Source organism: Hydra vulgaris, chromosome 07, assembly GCF_038396675.1.
Source record: "Hydra vulgaris chromosome 07, alternate assembly HydraT2T_AEP".
In the NCBI taxonomy this organism is placed as follows: domain Eukaryota; kingdom Metazoa; phylum Cnidaria; class Hydrozoa; order Anthoathecata; family Hydridae; genus Hydra; species Hydra vulgaris.
The window spans coordinates 39,032,405-39,047,753 of NC_088926.1; the positions used below are offsets into that span (position 1 = coordinate 39,032,405).

General features: G+C 28.2%; 1 protein-coding gene and 1 long non-coding RNA gene across 2 annotated transcripts; one reads left to right on the plus strand and one right to left on the minus strand.

Annotated features, from left to right (window-relative positions):
• The first annotated feature begins 516 nt into the window (after nucleotides 1–516).
• Nucleotides 517–2,271, plus strand: LOC136082468 (uncharacterized). The gene is made up of 3 exons (XR_010639714.1): nucleotides 517–1,226; nucleotides 1,566–1,961; nucleotides 2,098–2,271. It is a non-coding gene; the product is annotated as an uncharacterized LOC136082468 (long non-coding RNA).
• An 8,094-nt stretch (nucleotides 2,272–10,365) lies between these two features.
• Nucleotides 10,366–11,823, minus strand: LOC136082760 (tigger transposable element-derived protein 4-like). The gene has a single exon (XM_065802183.1). The coding sequence runs from the start codon at nucleotides 11,821–11,823 to the stop codon at nucleotides 10,366–10,368; it is 1,458 nt and encodes a 485-aa protein (XP_065658255.1).
• Nucleotides 11,824–15,349: the final 3,526 nt, after the last annotated feature.

A 15,349-nucleotide genomic window follows, 5' to 3' on the forward strand; every position in this document is an offset into this window, starting at 1 on the left:
TTTCTTTTAGATAAAAAAAAAAAAAATACGGTATGGAAAATAGTAAAATAGAAAATAGAAAAATTATGTTGGAAGTTGTCAAAAGAATGTCAAGAAAAACATCAACTCAGTAAAACAGTTTTAAGAGAAGTTACATCTGTAAATTTTATTAATATGTTTCTACTTGACTACATGCATTTAGTGTGTCTTGGATGTATGCGTAGGCTGCTGTGTTACCTTAAAGGAACTATCAAAGGAACAAGTAAAAGGAAATTGTGTGTTAATATATTAAATCAAATTTCTGAAAAGGTTGCTGTTTTAAATGGTAAACTACCAAGCGAGTTTGTCAGACAGCCAAGAACACTAACTGAACTTGATCGATGGAAAGCTACCGAGCTCAGATCTTTTTTGCCTTATACTGGTATGGTTGCATTGAAGGGTGTTGTTGGTAGCTCTTTTTACAAGCATTTTTTAAGTCTGTTTGTTGCTATAATGTTATTATGTGAAAGTGATGATGCCTTGAAAAAATTCAAATCTGGAAAATGCTCGACGACTTATTTAGTATTTTGTTAATTCTGGTGAGGTTTATGGTGATTTGTTTTGTGTATACAATGTACAAGGCCTTTTACACATTTGTGATGATGTAGAGCTTTATGGTGTCTCGCTTAATAAGTTATCTGCCTTTTAGTTTGAAAACTATCTTCAGAAGTTGAAAAGATTGGTAAGAAGCAAACAAAATTCAATGGCTCGAGTATGTAAAAGATTGGATGAATTTAGTGATTATAGCCAACCTAAAAAAGTTACCAACAGAATGACCACCACCAAAAAAGATTCTTGTTTTTTAACTGAGCATAGTGTTGTGTTTCTTCAAAAATTGGTTGATGAAGATCACTATGAGTGTTTGTGCTATAGCAAACAGTTTTTAGATAACTATTTTACTTTTTTTGTTTCTTCAAAGGATATTGTTATATACTATATCAGGAATACCATAAATCCTATTGTATGCATTAAGCGAAGAAGCAGCTTTTTACGGAAATATATTTTTATGGTAGTTTTTTTGCTTTTTTCAGTGTAACAGAAAGAAGGAAGAAAAAGAAGGCATAAGTCAGTTTCACCACAGTGCTCCTTTAGTTTTTTATTATCAAACCGTTCTTCCCAAGAGTCAACTAGACAGGCTAAAAACAGAAACGGTCTACTCGGGAACTACAGAGAACCACCTCCTTCGTTTAAGTACATGGATCAATGACGTAAGTTTAACTATCTTTTAAGTATGATTTTATATATTAACTATCTTTTAAGTATGATATTATCTATTATAACATATATATTATATATGTCATAATAGAGTCTTAATTCTCAACAAAAATCCATGACATGCCATGAGTATTATTTGTTCACCTTTTAATCAAAAGTTTCACCATTAAAACTACACCTTTTTTTTTGCACTTACTAAGTTCATATCTATGTTTTGGGGATAAGAGTTGTAATGTTAAATGGACTGCAATTGTCACTACCGTCCATTTGCCATTTGGGTTGTAGACTAATATAAAGTAGACTGGCATCACGATTTTTATTGTTACTTTTAGGTTGGCAAAATGTATTTTTTATGGAGGTGACAGAAGTTAAGTCAACCCAAGGAGAAATTCTCGCTACCCTAGAAAGTCTAGGACGGAGAATTAACCCAGAAAGTTTTTCGTTTTTTATTAGTAAGTGTCATTCCCTTGAAGAGTTCGATGCTTTTGAAAAAAAGTTGGCGACTGAAGCAGAATTTAATATTTTGGTAAGTGTTATTATAGTAAAGTTGTGACTTATAAAACTTGTTGTTTCAATATAGTTGAATTATAAACAATCAACAGCTTCGCAGCTCGTCAGCAGATGCATTAACGAGACTCTTGATAAAAGTGTACAAGCCTAGTTTAATAAGACCGGAAGTAAGGGCAAACGTTCTTTTAAAAAGACCCTACTCTGTAAAGCAATTTTTGGTAAGTATTTACTTAACTTAAAAGTTTTTAAAGATGTTAAAACAAATTTTGTTTATGACAAAATGTTAGAGGGAATATTAGATTCATTTACTAGTTTCATGAAGTGTTTTGTTCTACTATCATTTCATTTTTTTAGCTGCATTAGTATCAGATGTAAATTCAGCAAAAGTGATCGATTCGTTCATTAGTGAACAATTAAAACGTGCGCCTCGAGCCGTTGAAAAAGAGAAAGATGGTTTCTTGTAACATTTATTTACAAATAAAGGATAAATTCTGTATTTTTAATTTATTAAATAAATAAAAAATTCTTATTTAACTTTTTATCTATACCCGAAGCTTTTTCGTTCTGGAAATTATAGAAACAATCTTTGCTAAATCATCAGTAAACTATCTGTTTTTCATTATTAGTACGAGTCACAAATTTTTTAGCGAATCGCATACACCTTTAATAAACGAATCGCATACACCTTTTATAAACGTTTAAAAGCCATCTAAAAAAGGTTTCTTTGAGACGTGTAAAACACGCCCTAAAAAACGTAAGTAATTTCATACGGACTTCCTTTCCACCCTCAAAACACATGTCGTAAAAACATAAATAGTACTTTTATTATATGTATCCGTGCTTACTGGGAAGAGGCTGTGGCAACAGACAACAGAGTCATATATAAGAAAGTTGTAAAAATTTATATATATATATATATATATATATATATATATATATATATATATATATATATATATATATATATATATATATATATATATATAAATTAGTAAAAAACACTTATCTAACTTTTTTCTTCAACTTTTAGTTTCACCATTGCTGGATCATCAGGAAGGATACACACACACACATATATATATATATTTATATATATATATATATATATATATATATATATATATATATATATATATATATATATATATATATATATATATATATATATATATATATATATATATATATATATATATATATATATATATATATATATATATATATATATACGGTATTTGCCGTAATGTTTTTTTTATTCGAATTATGCATTGAGCATAACAGTACCTGTTATAAAACGCGATTACCTGTTAAAAAACGCGAAATCTAGCGTTATGTTTTTTAAAAACTTTTTTACAGTTTGATTAATATCATTATTGGGCATAAATAAATTATCGTAAGCATAAATAATAGGATTTAATTTGCGGATACATTACATAAATAATTTATGTTAATTAAAAACAGTAGAGGGTTGAGAATTAAACCTTGTGGAACTCCACACAAAATATTTAATGTGCCAGAATCCGGATTGTGTAATAACTAATGTACCAGATCTGGGTACTTACTGTTTTCGATTAGTAAGGAAGCCTTTAATCAAACTAAATGTTTTGTTTGTTACAATATAGAAATTTAACTTTTCTAAAAGTATGGAGTGATCTATGCCAAATGCTTTTAAGAGATCTTTAAATATTCCAATTGTGAACTGATTTTTTTCAAACCAATAAATTATTTCGTTAACTTGCTCAGTAATTGCTTGCTCTGTTGATGATTTTTCTGGAAACCAAGTTGCTGGAGGTAAAAGAGTTTGTTTTTGCAAATTAACCATATATTATATTATACATAACACGTTCAACTATTTTTGAGAAAACGGATAATTCAAATTTATATCAATAATTTGAGATATTGGAACTGTTTTTGCCTTTTGGGTAAACTTTTACTACTTTTATTATATTAGGAAATTTCACTTACTAAAAGTTTAAGAAAATTTTAAACAAAAGTTTGTTGATGTTATTTTTGTTTAAAACTACTATATTAGCTGATATTTCATCAAAACCCAGGGATTTATTCATTTTTAAAGATGATAAAGCAGCGATGCAGCCGTGGCTCAGTGTTCGCGCACTTGCTTCAGAATTAAAGGATCCGTGGTTCAGACCCCACCTCTGGGCAAGTTTTGCGACATTGGTTAGGGAAAAAGCTTTGAGATAAGACCGTAAGGATTTCTTGATGCACCTAAATAAAGTTAAAAAAAACGACAAAGCTTTCTCAATTTCTTTATCATTAATTCACTGTCAAATAATCAATTATCACCCGATGAACTTAAATAGGTTTTAAATGAATCAATTGGAGGTACGATTCAGAAAATTCATATGCTCACATAAAAAAGCAAGTACAGATAATTTTTTTTGTCTACAAAGAAAAACAATTTTTTTTTTTTGCCATCAATTGTATATTTAACTATATAACTTAATATTCATTTATTGGCATAAAACTCCAATTCTTTAATGTGATTAAAAAGTATTGGAGTTTTATTGGCATAAAACTCCAATACTTTTTAATTATATTCAATTACATTTTTTAATATATATATATATATATATATATATATATATATATATATATATATATATATATATATATATATATATATATATATATATATATATATATATATATATATATATATATATATATATATATATATATATATATATATATATATATGAAGACCTCAGTGGAAAAACCGACGTTGTCACATTTAAAAAGTATTAAGAAAGTATTTATTAATCATTAATAAAAGTCTTTATTTAAAACAAATGAAACTAAGCAATTTAAAAAAATTTATATTATAATTATTTTATTTAAAATTTATTCAAAACAAAACATTTTGTAATTTTTTATACACAAATTTTTTTTTCTTCGCTTTAAATAAAAACATTTATTAATGATCAACATATACTTTCTTAATACTTTTTAAATGTGACAACGCCGGTTTTTTCACTGAGGTCTTTATATATATAAATAAATAAATAAATAAATAAAATATATTTCAGACAACAGGCATGTACAAATTAGGTGCCAGGTCCATAGTTTTTTTTTTTTTTTTTTCAAAGAAAAGTATTATTTTAAACTTTGATTAACTGAATTCATAGAGTGATTCACCAAGGTACAAGCCATCAACTGTTTACGAAAAGCATGTCTATAGCTTAAGATAATTGTATGAAAAGATGGTAGTCTGAACTCTAAAAGCATGTAAGATATATTATCATATTTGTTGTATCCGAAAAACATTTTAGCACATTTGTTGTAGCAATACTGAAGGCGTGCCATTGTTTTATCATTATAATTTTGCCACAAAGGAACACCATATAAACAAATGCAATATACTTTAAACAGTTTAACCTTCACTCTGGTAGAGCATAAATGAAAGCGTCTAATTAAGATATTTGTACGTGTGTAAAGGCCCTTCACCTCTTTGATTATATCAAGATCATCGGTAAGGTCATTTTTAATTATATGACCAAGGTCATATAATTAAATTTAAAAGATTCAACAAAAGCAATTTCACATCCTGACACACATAATTTTGGGAAGGAGTTTGATATAACTTTTGATTTTTGAGTTGGATTAAACACCATACTTACAGTTTTCTTGGTATTAAAGGACATGTTAATTAAGGAAGATTCCTTATTTGTAAAGCTAATTAGTTTTTGAAGAGAAAACCAAGAAGGCGCAATTAGAACCATATCATCAGCATAGGCCAACACATTCATGAATATACCACCTATATTACATCCAATACGAAGGTTTGATATTGATGAAATCAAATCTTGTATGTAAAAGTTAAATAGAAATGGTGACAATATACTTCCTTGACGAACCCCATTCCCAATTCCAAAACTGTTAGATTTTGTCCTCTGCCATCGAACAGACATTTGTTGATTACTGTACCAAAATGCAAGCAAACTAACAAGTTTTTTGGGCAGACCAGTATCTAATAATTTTTTGAACAACAGCCAGTAATTGACACTGTCAAATGCTTTATTAAAGTCTTTGAAGCAAGCAAATACATGGCTTCCTCTAGATGTGTAATACTGCACAGTCTTTTTAAAATAGTTTGAGCATGATGTTGTTGAGTGATTTTGTTTAAAGCCAAAATGGTAATCATCATTTTTATTAATGTTGTACAAATTGATTTTCTGCAATAAAAGACTCTCAAAATTTTTGACATAGCAGAGGACACAGCTATGGCTCTATAGTTGTTCACATCTGTTAAATCAGCCATTTTAGATTTTACTAATGGAATAATCGTGGCCTCACAAAACGTGGATGGTAAATAACCAAATTTAATGCATAAATTAAAAAAAATACTAATAAAAAAAACTGCAATCTACTTCCACCATACATAAAAGATTCCATACAAAGGTTATCAGGTCCAGCTGCTTTTCCTAGTTTCTGAGTTTTTACTGCAGTGGATATGTCAACGCAACTCACAATAATATCAGAGTTTTTAGTGGAAAATTCCATTTCCTTTATGAAACTGAGGTAATATTTTTCATTGTTAGTTGAATTATACAAATTTTGAAAGTGCACTTTCCACATATTAGCAATAAGACAATCACCTGTGGCACCTCCAACACTAGCAACAAAGTTCGCTGCATTACTGTTACTGATCTTTCGCACATTATTCCAGAACTTTCTCGAGTCTGTGTTGTTCATATTTTTTGCACATAAATCGGCTTGAATTTGTTCATTATGATGTCTACAATATCTAAGAGCTAATTTAAAAGTAGCACGAGAGCGCTTCATGTTTTCAAAAATGTCACCCTGTTTCTTCTTTCCTTGAAAAATCCATTGCTTGAAGGCATCTCTTGCAATGTCGTGTTTATCTTTAACATAGTCATTCCAACCTGGAGTAATATATTCATGGTTTTTATGTTTAAAATTACAATGAGGTATGGTATCAGATACAGAAGATTGCATAGTATTTATGATGCTGTTATAGAATAAATCAATATCATGAGTTGTATTGTAGCCATTTGGAATATTTTTAGTAAGTAGATAGAGGGGTGCATGTACGGATTTTAATAAAGAATCTACTTTTTCTGCATAACGTGTTAAGGTAGCTTTGTCACAAGTTTGCCAGTTAGGAGATCTAGTTGACATATTAAAATAAGGTTTGTTGTTATATATTTTGGATGAGTTTGCTAATGAGCAAGAGATCAGAAACGCTAATGGTTTATGGTCTGATGCAATAGCATTGTTTAAAACCGAAATAGATATAATTAGATTATCAATAATTGGATTGCATAGAATGTGGTTCAACCACGAAGAAATATCACCATTGTCACTGACATATGTACAGATATTGTCAAGGCGATTTATATCAGATCTAAGTAATTTATTTTCTAAAGCAAGATTAGAAAATTCTTCATAGAATCTTGACCCATTATAACAATTAAAATCACCAGCAATAACTATGTTCACAGCATCAGTTTCCAGTATAAGTGATTTTATTTTTGAGCATATATCCATATAATTATGAAGACAATGTTCGTCATTATAATTCGTTGGCATGTACACACTTATTAGCAAAATTGGCCCTATATTGGCAGATACTTTTAAACAAGTGATTCTGGATTCAAAAGATTTAATGATTGTAATATTATTTGCCAAATTTTTTCGATAAAGGATAGCAGTCCCTCCAAAGGGTCTACCAATTAATATATCAGATGATATGTTCACTGCTGATATACCAGTACCATAAAAGTCAGGATGTACATTGTTTAATAATTCAAGCTCATTAGGTAATAACCGATGCTCTTGTAATAAAACAAAATCGTATGTAAGACACAATTCTTTAATTGCAAAAATACTGTTTTTAAAAGAACGACAGTTAAATGTACAAAAAGATATGCTGTTGCTATTCGCCATTTTTGGGTTTAAAATATCTTCGTACCAGTAGACCCTTAGGCCAAGCTTCAGTAGACATTAAACAAACAACTTTATTTTTTAACTGGGAGGAATCTACAGATACAGATATATAATACGAGGAATAACCACTAAATTTGGATTTTAATTTTTCACACTTTACAGAGTCATCATTATCAATTTTTAAAATATCATAAGTGCAATCGATTACCTCATTTTCTGTTGTAGAAGGATCTAATCTTGAGACAAATATATATCAATACTACGCTTGGGCAGTTTATCTAAAGAGATTGGTTTAAGTCTATTGTTGGAGTCTGATGTACCTAAAATGTGTTTTTTTGTATGGACAACTTTTTTGGTTACAGGTAGATTATGTACGCACTTCTTAACAATATCTGACATCAGTGGTCGCCCTGTAAATTTAATAGATTTATCACTAGTAGAAGAAGGGCTTTCAGTATTATCAATTACATCAAGGCTAATTGAACTGCTAGGATCATTTTGGAATTTAGTACTAGAAGGTTCTTTATTGCTCATTGCACTCATTAAATGTCTCATTTCATTCTAAAATATTGTAAATTGTTTTACTTCAGATCGGAGATAGGTAACCTCCTGAAACAAAGCACTGATATCAATGTGCTCCGTACCAACAAGAGGAAGACGAGATAAATTGATAGCATAAAAATTTGGTAATTTATTTATTGGGTCTAGAAGCAACTTTAGCATACCCTCAACAGTTTTTTTGCATTTATCATTCCCACTTCTTTTTACCAGGCGCTTATCTGGAAGTAGTTTAACAATTATGGCTTTGGCATCAAACATTTCCTCTTCCTTGTAAAACTCACATATAATTTGAACATTGTCGTCAAAACTTAAGACATCTAATTTATTCTTCATAAAACATAGTAACTCATTTTGCACAGCAATCATTGCATTGGTTTCAGTATCATCTGCATTTGCCATAGTTGTACAAACTTTGGTGGGAGGGTTACCACGCTAAATAACAGTGGATTACCTCCCTTCACTTCTGATTATTTTGTATATGTATATATCTTATTACACAGGGACTAAAAAGTTTCAGTATGTGTTTTTTTCCATATATATATATATATATATATATATATATATATATATATATATATATATATATATATATATATATATATATATATATATATATATATATATATATATATATATATATATATATATATATATATATATATATTTAATAAAAAAATTTAACTCTCTTAATACAATTAATAATTTATTATGAGAAATTATTAAAAAGTTTTTATTGTGTCCTAAATTTATTAAACTTTTTACTTAATTATTATTCCATAAAGTTTTTCGTTCAAGTATTGTACTGTTTTACGTTTTTTTTTTTTTTTTAGGTTTTTAGTTTGGTGTTTTAGTGGTCTTATTATGGTGTTTACTTAAAATTAGTACATGTACTATATGTAAAATCTATTTCAGAACACATTTAATTTGATTTGATTTTGCTGGATTATGGTTACCAGCATCATCAGCTCGATCAATTCATTGGCTCTTTGCAATGACATCGCAAATGGTGGACGCTTTTTTTAAATGGTTGAAAATAACTTTTTGAAAGGAAAAGAGTGAAAGGGAAAAGAAAACATTTATAAATTAAACGAAAAATAAGATCAACAAAAACGAAGTACAAATAAATGTTTTAAAAGAAGAAAAAAAAAGAAATAGCTAAAAAAATAAGTAAATAAGTAATGAAAATAGAAGTTAAAAAAAACGTTAATGAACGAAATATATAAAAAGAATGGCAAAGAAAGAAAAAAAAACCATGCAAACATCGGAACCTCGATCGGCAAATCAAGATTTTTATTATTTTTTCATATATTTCTTTAGATTTCTTTCATATATTTATTAGGATTATTTATTTTAATATTTATTGATTTTTCTTCAGTTTTTTAGCGTAGGGGAGATGGGGGCGCATTGATCGCCGTAGCAGTGTTTTGAAAATTGCGCAGAACCTGAAAGAGATGTAAAAACTTATTAAATACGAAACACATGTAGAACTATCTGGCTTTTGGAATATATAAATATTTTGATTTAAAAAAATGATAAACATGAATAATTTTAACTTTTAAACAACCCTCTCAAAAGATCAATGTACCCCAAACTATGGGGTACTATGATCTCCGACTTGGGGCACATTGATCTTATATGCGTAATATTATCTAAACGTTTAACACTTCTATAACTAAATCTTGTAAATAATTTAGTCAAAGGGTAATATTGTATAACATATAATACATCTAAATTTTTTATTTATTTTTTAAATATAGCAGTTAAACCCACTAGTCTAATTTTTAATTAAAAAATGTATAAATCACAGCAGCTATAAGCTACCCGCTTTATATACGTTTAAAACTTTACAACGACTTGAAATTTATAAGAACTGAAATATAAAGACTGAAATAAGAATACAACTTTTAAGTTTACAAAACTTGTTAAAAGTACAATATTTTGATTAAGAATATTTCATCATTTGTGAAAGTCAAGTTGTGAAGCAGCTTTTGGTTTACATTGTTTTTTATTCCTAAGCAAGTAATTCTTAGTTTCTTTCTTATCTTTTGTGGAGACTTTTTGTTGATTTTTGGTTTGCTTCAAAATTTTCTTTTCTTTTGACAAACGAATTTCATTTCTGACAGGAGTATCAGTCTAGATCCTTGTTTTTAACTGCCTACTTTTAACATTTTTTTTTCTGGCAGATGCTTTTGGGTAAGGTTTTAAAACCTCAGGTGAGATTACAGAAGCAACACTTGTTGACACTTTGTTTAAAATACTTGTTTCAATATCTACTACAGTTATTTCAGACTCTATGTGATTAACATGTGCTGGTATCATTTCAGATTCCATGTTGTTGACAGGAGTGATAGTAACTGTATCTGGAGCAGCTCTATCTGTAACTGATGATGGTAAATATTCGTCATCTTTGAAAATTTCAGAATTGAATGGCTCAATGTCAGCTACTCTAAATCCTGTCTGTATATTAGATGGTGAGAAAGCTTTTGTATACGGTTCTCGAACTATTGAAACAATATCATAAATGGTCATTGGTCTTGGGTTTGAAACCATCCAATTATCACATGCAGAATTGTAAAACCTTTTCAATGGTCCAAAAACAGTTCTATCTAATGGCTGCAATTTATGGCTGCAATGGGGAGGAAAACTTATCATTGTAATTCCGTGTTGAATTGCAAGCTCCAAGCCTTTAACAGAAATATGACTTTCATGACTGTCGAGAAGTAACAAAACTGGAGATTCCTGAGAACAGTTTGAATATTTAACAAAATGTTTAATCCATTCTATGAAAATTTCTGAGTTCATCCAACCAGAAGGATTTGCAAATCCCACACATCCAGGAGGTCCTTCCTTAATCATGTAATCATGAAACTTTACCCTAGGAAAAATAAATAATGGAGGAATGGAATTTCCAATAGCATTAGAGGCACAACATGCAGTTACCAATGTTCCTCGTTCTGCAGATGTGATTCTTCCAACTTGTTTGCTTCCTCTACCAGCTAAAACCTTTACCGGCTTTTGAACGGTTGTTAAACCAGTTTCATCAACATTATATATACAGTTAGGATTATATTTATATCGATTTCTTACCGTTTTAAGATTTTGAAAAAACTCTCTTACAGTGTGTTTGTTAAAAGCTGTTGATCGAGTGAAGCTCGTTGCTTCAGGTGTTCGTAGAGACAATTCTGGTTGTCTTTTCATAAAACCTTGCAACCAATCAATGCCTGCAATTTTATTTTTGATCCATGATGATGGGCATATCTTATTGTTTTTTAAAGCAAATTCATATGCCAATAATCGCGTTGACCTAGTTGAAAGGCCATAGTTCATTTTTGATGCAATTAGTAAATAACTTGATAAACTTTTTTCATCTTCTGCTGTAAAAACTTGTCTATTGTTGTAGTTAGGCTTGAAAGCTTCATTTGGATTAAGCCTCTTTTTACGACAATATCTTTTTAAAGTCATTCTATCTATGTTAAACTGACGTGCTACAACATTCAGTTGTGTTCCTTCTAAAACTTTATTAACAGCTACTTTCATTGTTTCACTTGGTATAGCAACTTTATTTGTTTTTTTAATTCTATTTCTAACCATTTTAAGATCTGTAAAAAAATATATCAATAAAAACATATGTTTATAATAAATGCTAATATTTAACATAATAATATTATGTTAAATATTTTTTAATTATTATGTTAAATATTATTCTTTTGATATTATAAAATAATAGTATTTTTATTACTAGCTTATAACATAAGTAGATTTAAAAAATGAAATGCTAAAAGCTATTGTTTGTTTATATATAGTTTTTTTTTAAATTATAAATACAATTCCATTCGTTTAACTGTATTGCTTATAAACAAAAACATGGGGCACTTCGTCTTCTATGGGGCACTTTGATCCTCCGATCAATGGGCCCCGCATAGTCAAAGATCAATGTACCCCAATAGGTATAGGTAACATATTGATAGCAATATCTACTGTATAAATTGCAGCCAAATAAAAATTTTATATTATATTAAACACCTAACACTTACAAATTTAAAATAAAATTGTTGTTAATCCATACAGACATCTAAATAAAAATATATTTGAATTATAGTACGATTTAAAAAAATCACTTTTTATGACGAAAAACAATATTTTCTTTAATTTTTTGACGCTGATAACCTTATGAAAAACTATTACGAATAATCAATTAGGAAGCATAGTGGTTAATTAAATTGCAACCTCACTTCTAGTAAGGCAAAAATGAACGAGTAAAAGCCAAAAGATCATACTGCCCCGGCGGCATATTTTGAAACCCTATATACAGGCTTAGAATAGCCATAAAAATGAGCAATCTGATTCGCTGATTTTAAAAGAGAGGCAAGTGCGATTTTGTTGAAAAATATAATGAAAATCAAAACAAACAGATTTTTTAAATAAATTTCAAAGTAATGATATACTAAGTTTATCAATACAAGTCATGTGTTACTATCAACACAGGAAATTCATTTTACTTTAGTACTCTTCAAAGTGTTTAAAATGTATCAAAATCTATTTGTACAAGAGAATTTTCACTCGTAAAAATTTCAATAAAGTTTATCTTGGTGATGAAGATTTTATCTATTGTTTAATTTTAAGAAACGAAAAAAAAAAATGGGTTGAAGTAAATTTGAAAAAATTTACAAATGTGTTTCTCATAAAATATGCTCTTGGCCTTAAAGCATTCTCAAATACATAGTTTATATAAGTATGTTGTACGAGACTAATAGTGAAGCACTTTTGCATACAAAGTTTATATGCAGTTTTATGTGACTACTGGTGAAGAACTTTATTTATAAACTGATTTACATGTTTATTATAAAGAGTTGAAAATTAGAGTTTTTTAAAAAAGAAAATTTGTACTAATTGCAAAACTAGTTTACATGTTCCATGTCAATATATGAGCTCTGAGGAGATTTTGTTTTCATGCTTTGTTTCAACCATAGTTTGGAGGAGGCTGATATATTTTTTTATTAAGTAACTTTAATAAAACATCGTGTTAAAAGTATTGATATAGGCCTGTAGTTTGTAATGTCAGAATGATCATTACATTTGTATAATGGAATTACTTTTGACAATTTAAGTACATCCGGAAATATCCCAGAATTTAATGAGAGCTTAAGTATATGAATCAGGGGTCTATTATGTGTTTGTTTGCAATAACTATATCACTAGATATCTCATCAAATCCTGGAGCCTTTTTTTTTTTTAAGGAGGCAAAGGGTGCCTCTAATTCTTCATATCCTAATTCATAATCAAGAATTGTAACGTTATTCGTGGTTTTAAGATAGGTTTTAAATGATAAAGATGTTGGTAAAATCTTATTTACAAGATTTGGACCAATATTTGTAAAATATTTATTGAATTCTTCTGAAATTAGTTTTTGAAAAAATATATCGTTATTTTCAATAACAATTCGTTTAGGAAGAGAAGGTGAATTTAGTTTTTCTCTTCCCATTATGAGATTATTGATGGACCATGTTTTTTTGGTATCAATTTTGCATTTGTTAATTTGATTACTGTAATATTTTTTTTTGCATTTTTAATGAGATCTTGATAAAAAAATTTATAATTTTTGTAATTTTTTTCATTATCATTGTTTCTATTTTTCAAAAATTTATTGTAAAGTTTTTTTTTTTTTTGAGCACTTTAATAACGATTTATCCATCCAAGGATTAGCAATTGCTTTTGAATTAGTTGTTATTATATAAGGTTTCATTAAAGTAATCCAAAAATTTACTTAAAAAGGCATTGTAAGCTTCATTAGTATCTTTACATTTATATACGTTGTTCCATGCTTCTTGTTTTAGTTTACTTGTTAATTTATTAGTGTTACTCAATTTTAAATTTCGTTTTTTTAAATGTATAATTTTTGAATGACAATCAGACATAGATTTAAAGTTTTTTATTTTTATGAATATTTTTATGATCGCTAATATCTGTCAAAAATATACCGGTTTCAAATGTCGTTTCTAAATAATTATTGATAAAAATATTGTCTATTGCTGTTGCAGAGGTTTTTGTTACTCGCGTTGGTTTATTAATAGTTGACAAGACATTAAGTTTAAAAAGCATATCAAAAAAAGATTTTATTTTTGGAAATTTTGTGTTAGAAAGAGCATCAAGATTTGTGTTAACCAGTTATATATAATGTCTTATTTTCTTTATTTATTTTCATAATCGTATTTTTGATAAAAGTTTCGAAATTTTTTTTTTTCCACTCGGTGGACGATAAACACATCCAACTAAAATGTTTCGGTATTTTTTATTAATAATTTCAATGAAAAGACTTTCATAATTATCATTTGAAAAGCATAGTATATTTTTTATCTTGAAAGCATAGTTTTCTAAGACATAAATTCCTAATCCTCCTCCTTTTTTCCCATTTCCTCTTGGTTGACTTATTAGTTTATAAAATGGTAATATATAATTAGAATTTAATTCAAGAGAACTTTCTGTATCATGCCAAGTCTCTGAAATAGATATGATGTCGAACGTGTAGTTTAAAATATTTAAAAATTCTTTAAGTTTATCAAAATTTTGCTGCATGCTTCTAATGTTTATGTGTAATACAGAAAATGAGCCATCATCTGCAATTACTTTAAATTCAAAAGGATCAATATACGGTGTGTTAATTAAGTTCATTTGAGTTTCTTGAAAAATAGAGCCCGATCAATTAAAATATCTTTTTCAATACCAAGATTATCTTTAAATAGTTGCTTTACCTTTTTTTTTTGTGATTTCCATATTCTTTTCTTCGTTATTTTCAACGACCCCGTCAATTCTTAAATTGTTTCTTCTGTTACGGTCTTCAATATCAACGCTTTTTAATTTTAATTCAATATTGTCAGAAGATATTTTACCCTGCATTTTTCATACATTTGATAAATCGTCGTGAACTTTATTAATTTTTTCCTCAACTGCTCTAGCTTTATCGTTGAATACACCGCCAACAAAATTTAATCCAGATTTCATTTTGTCGAGTTCTCGCCGAACTTCTTTAAAACTAGATTGAAAGTTATCAAACCTCTCATTTATGTTCGATAATGCTTCATGAAAAAAAGACAAAATTGTTTCTTTTTGAATATTTAGT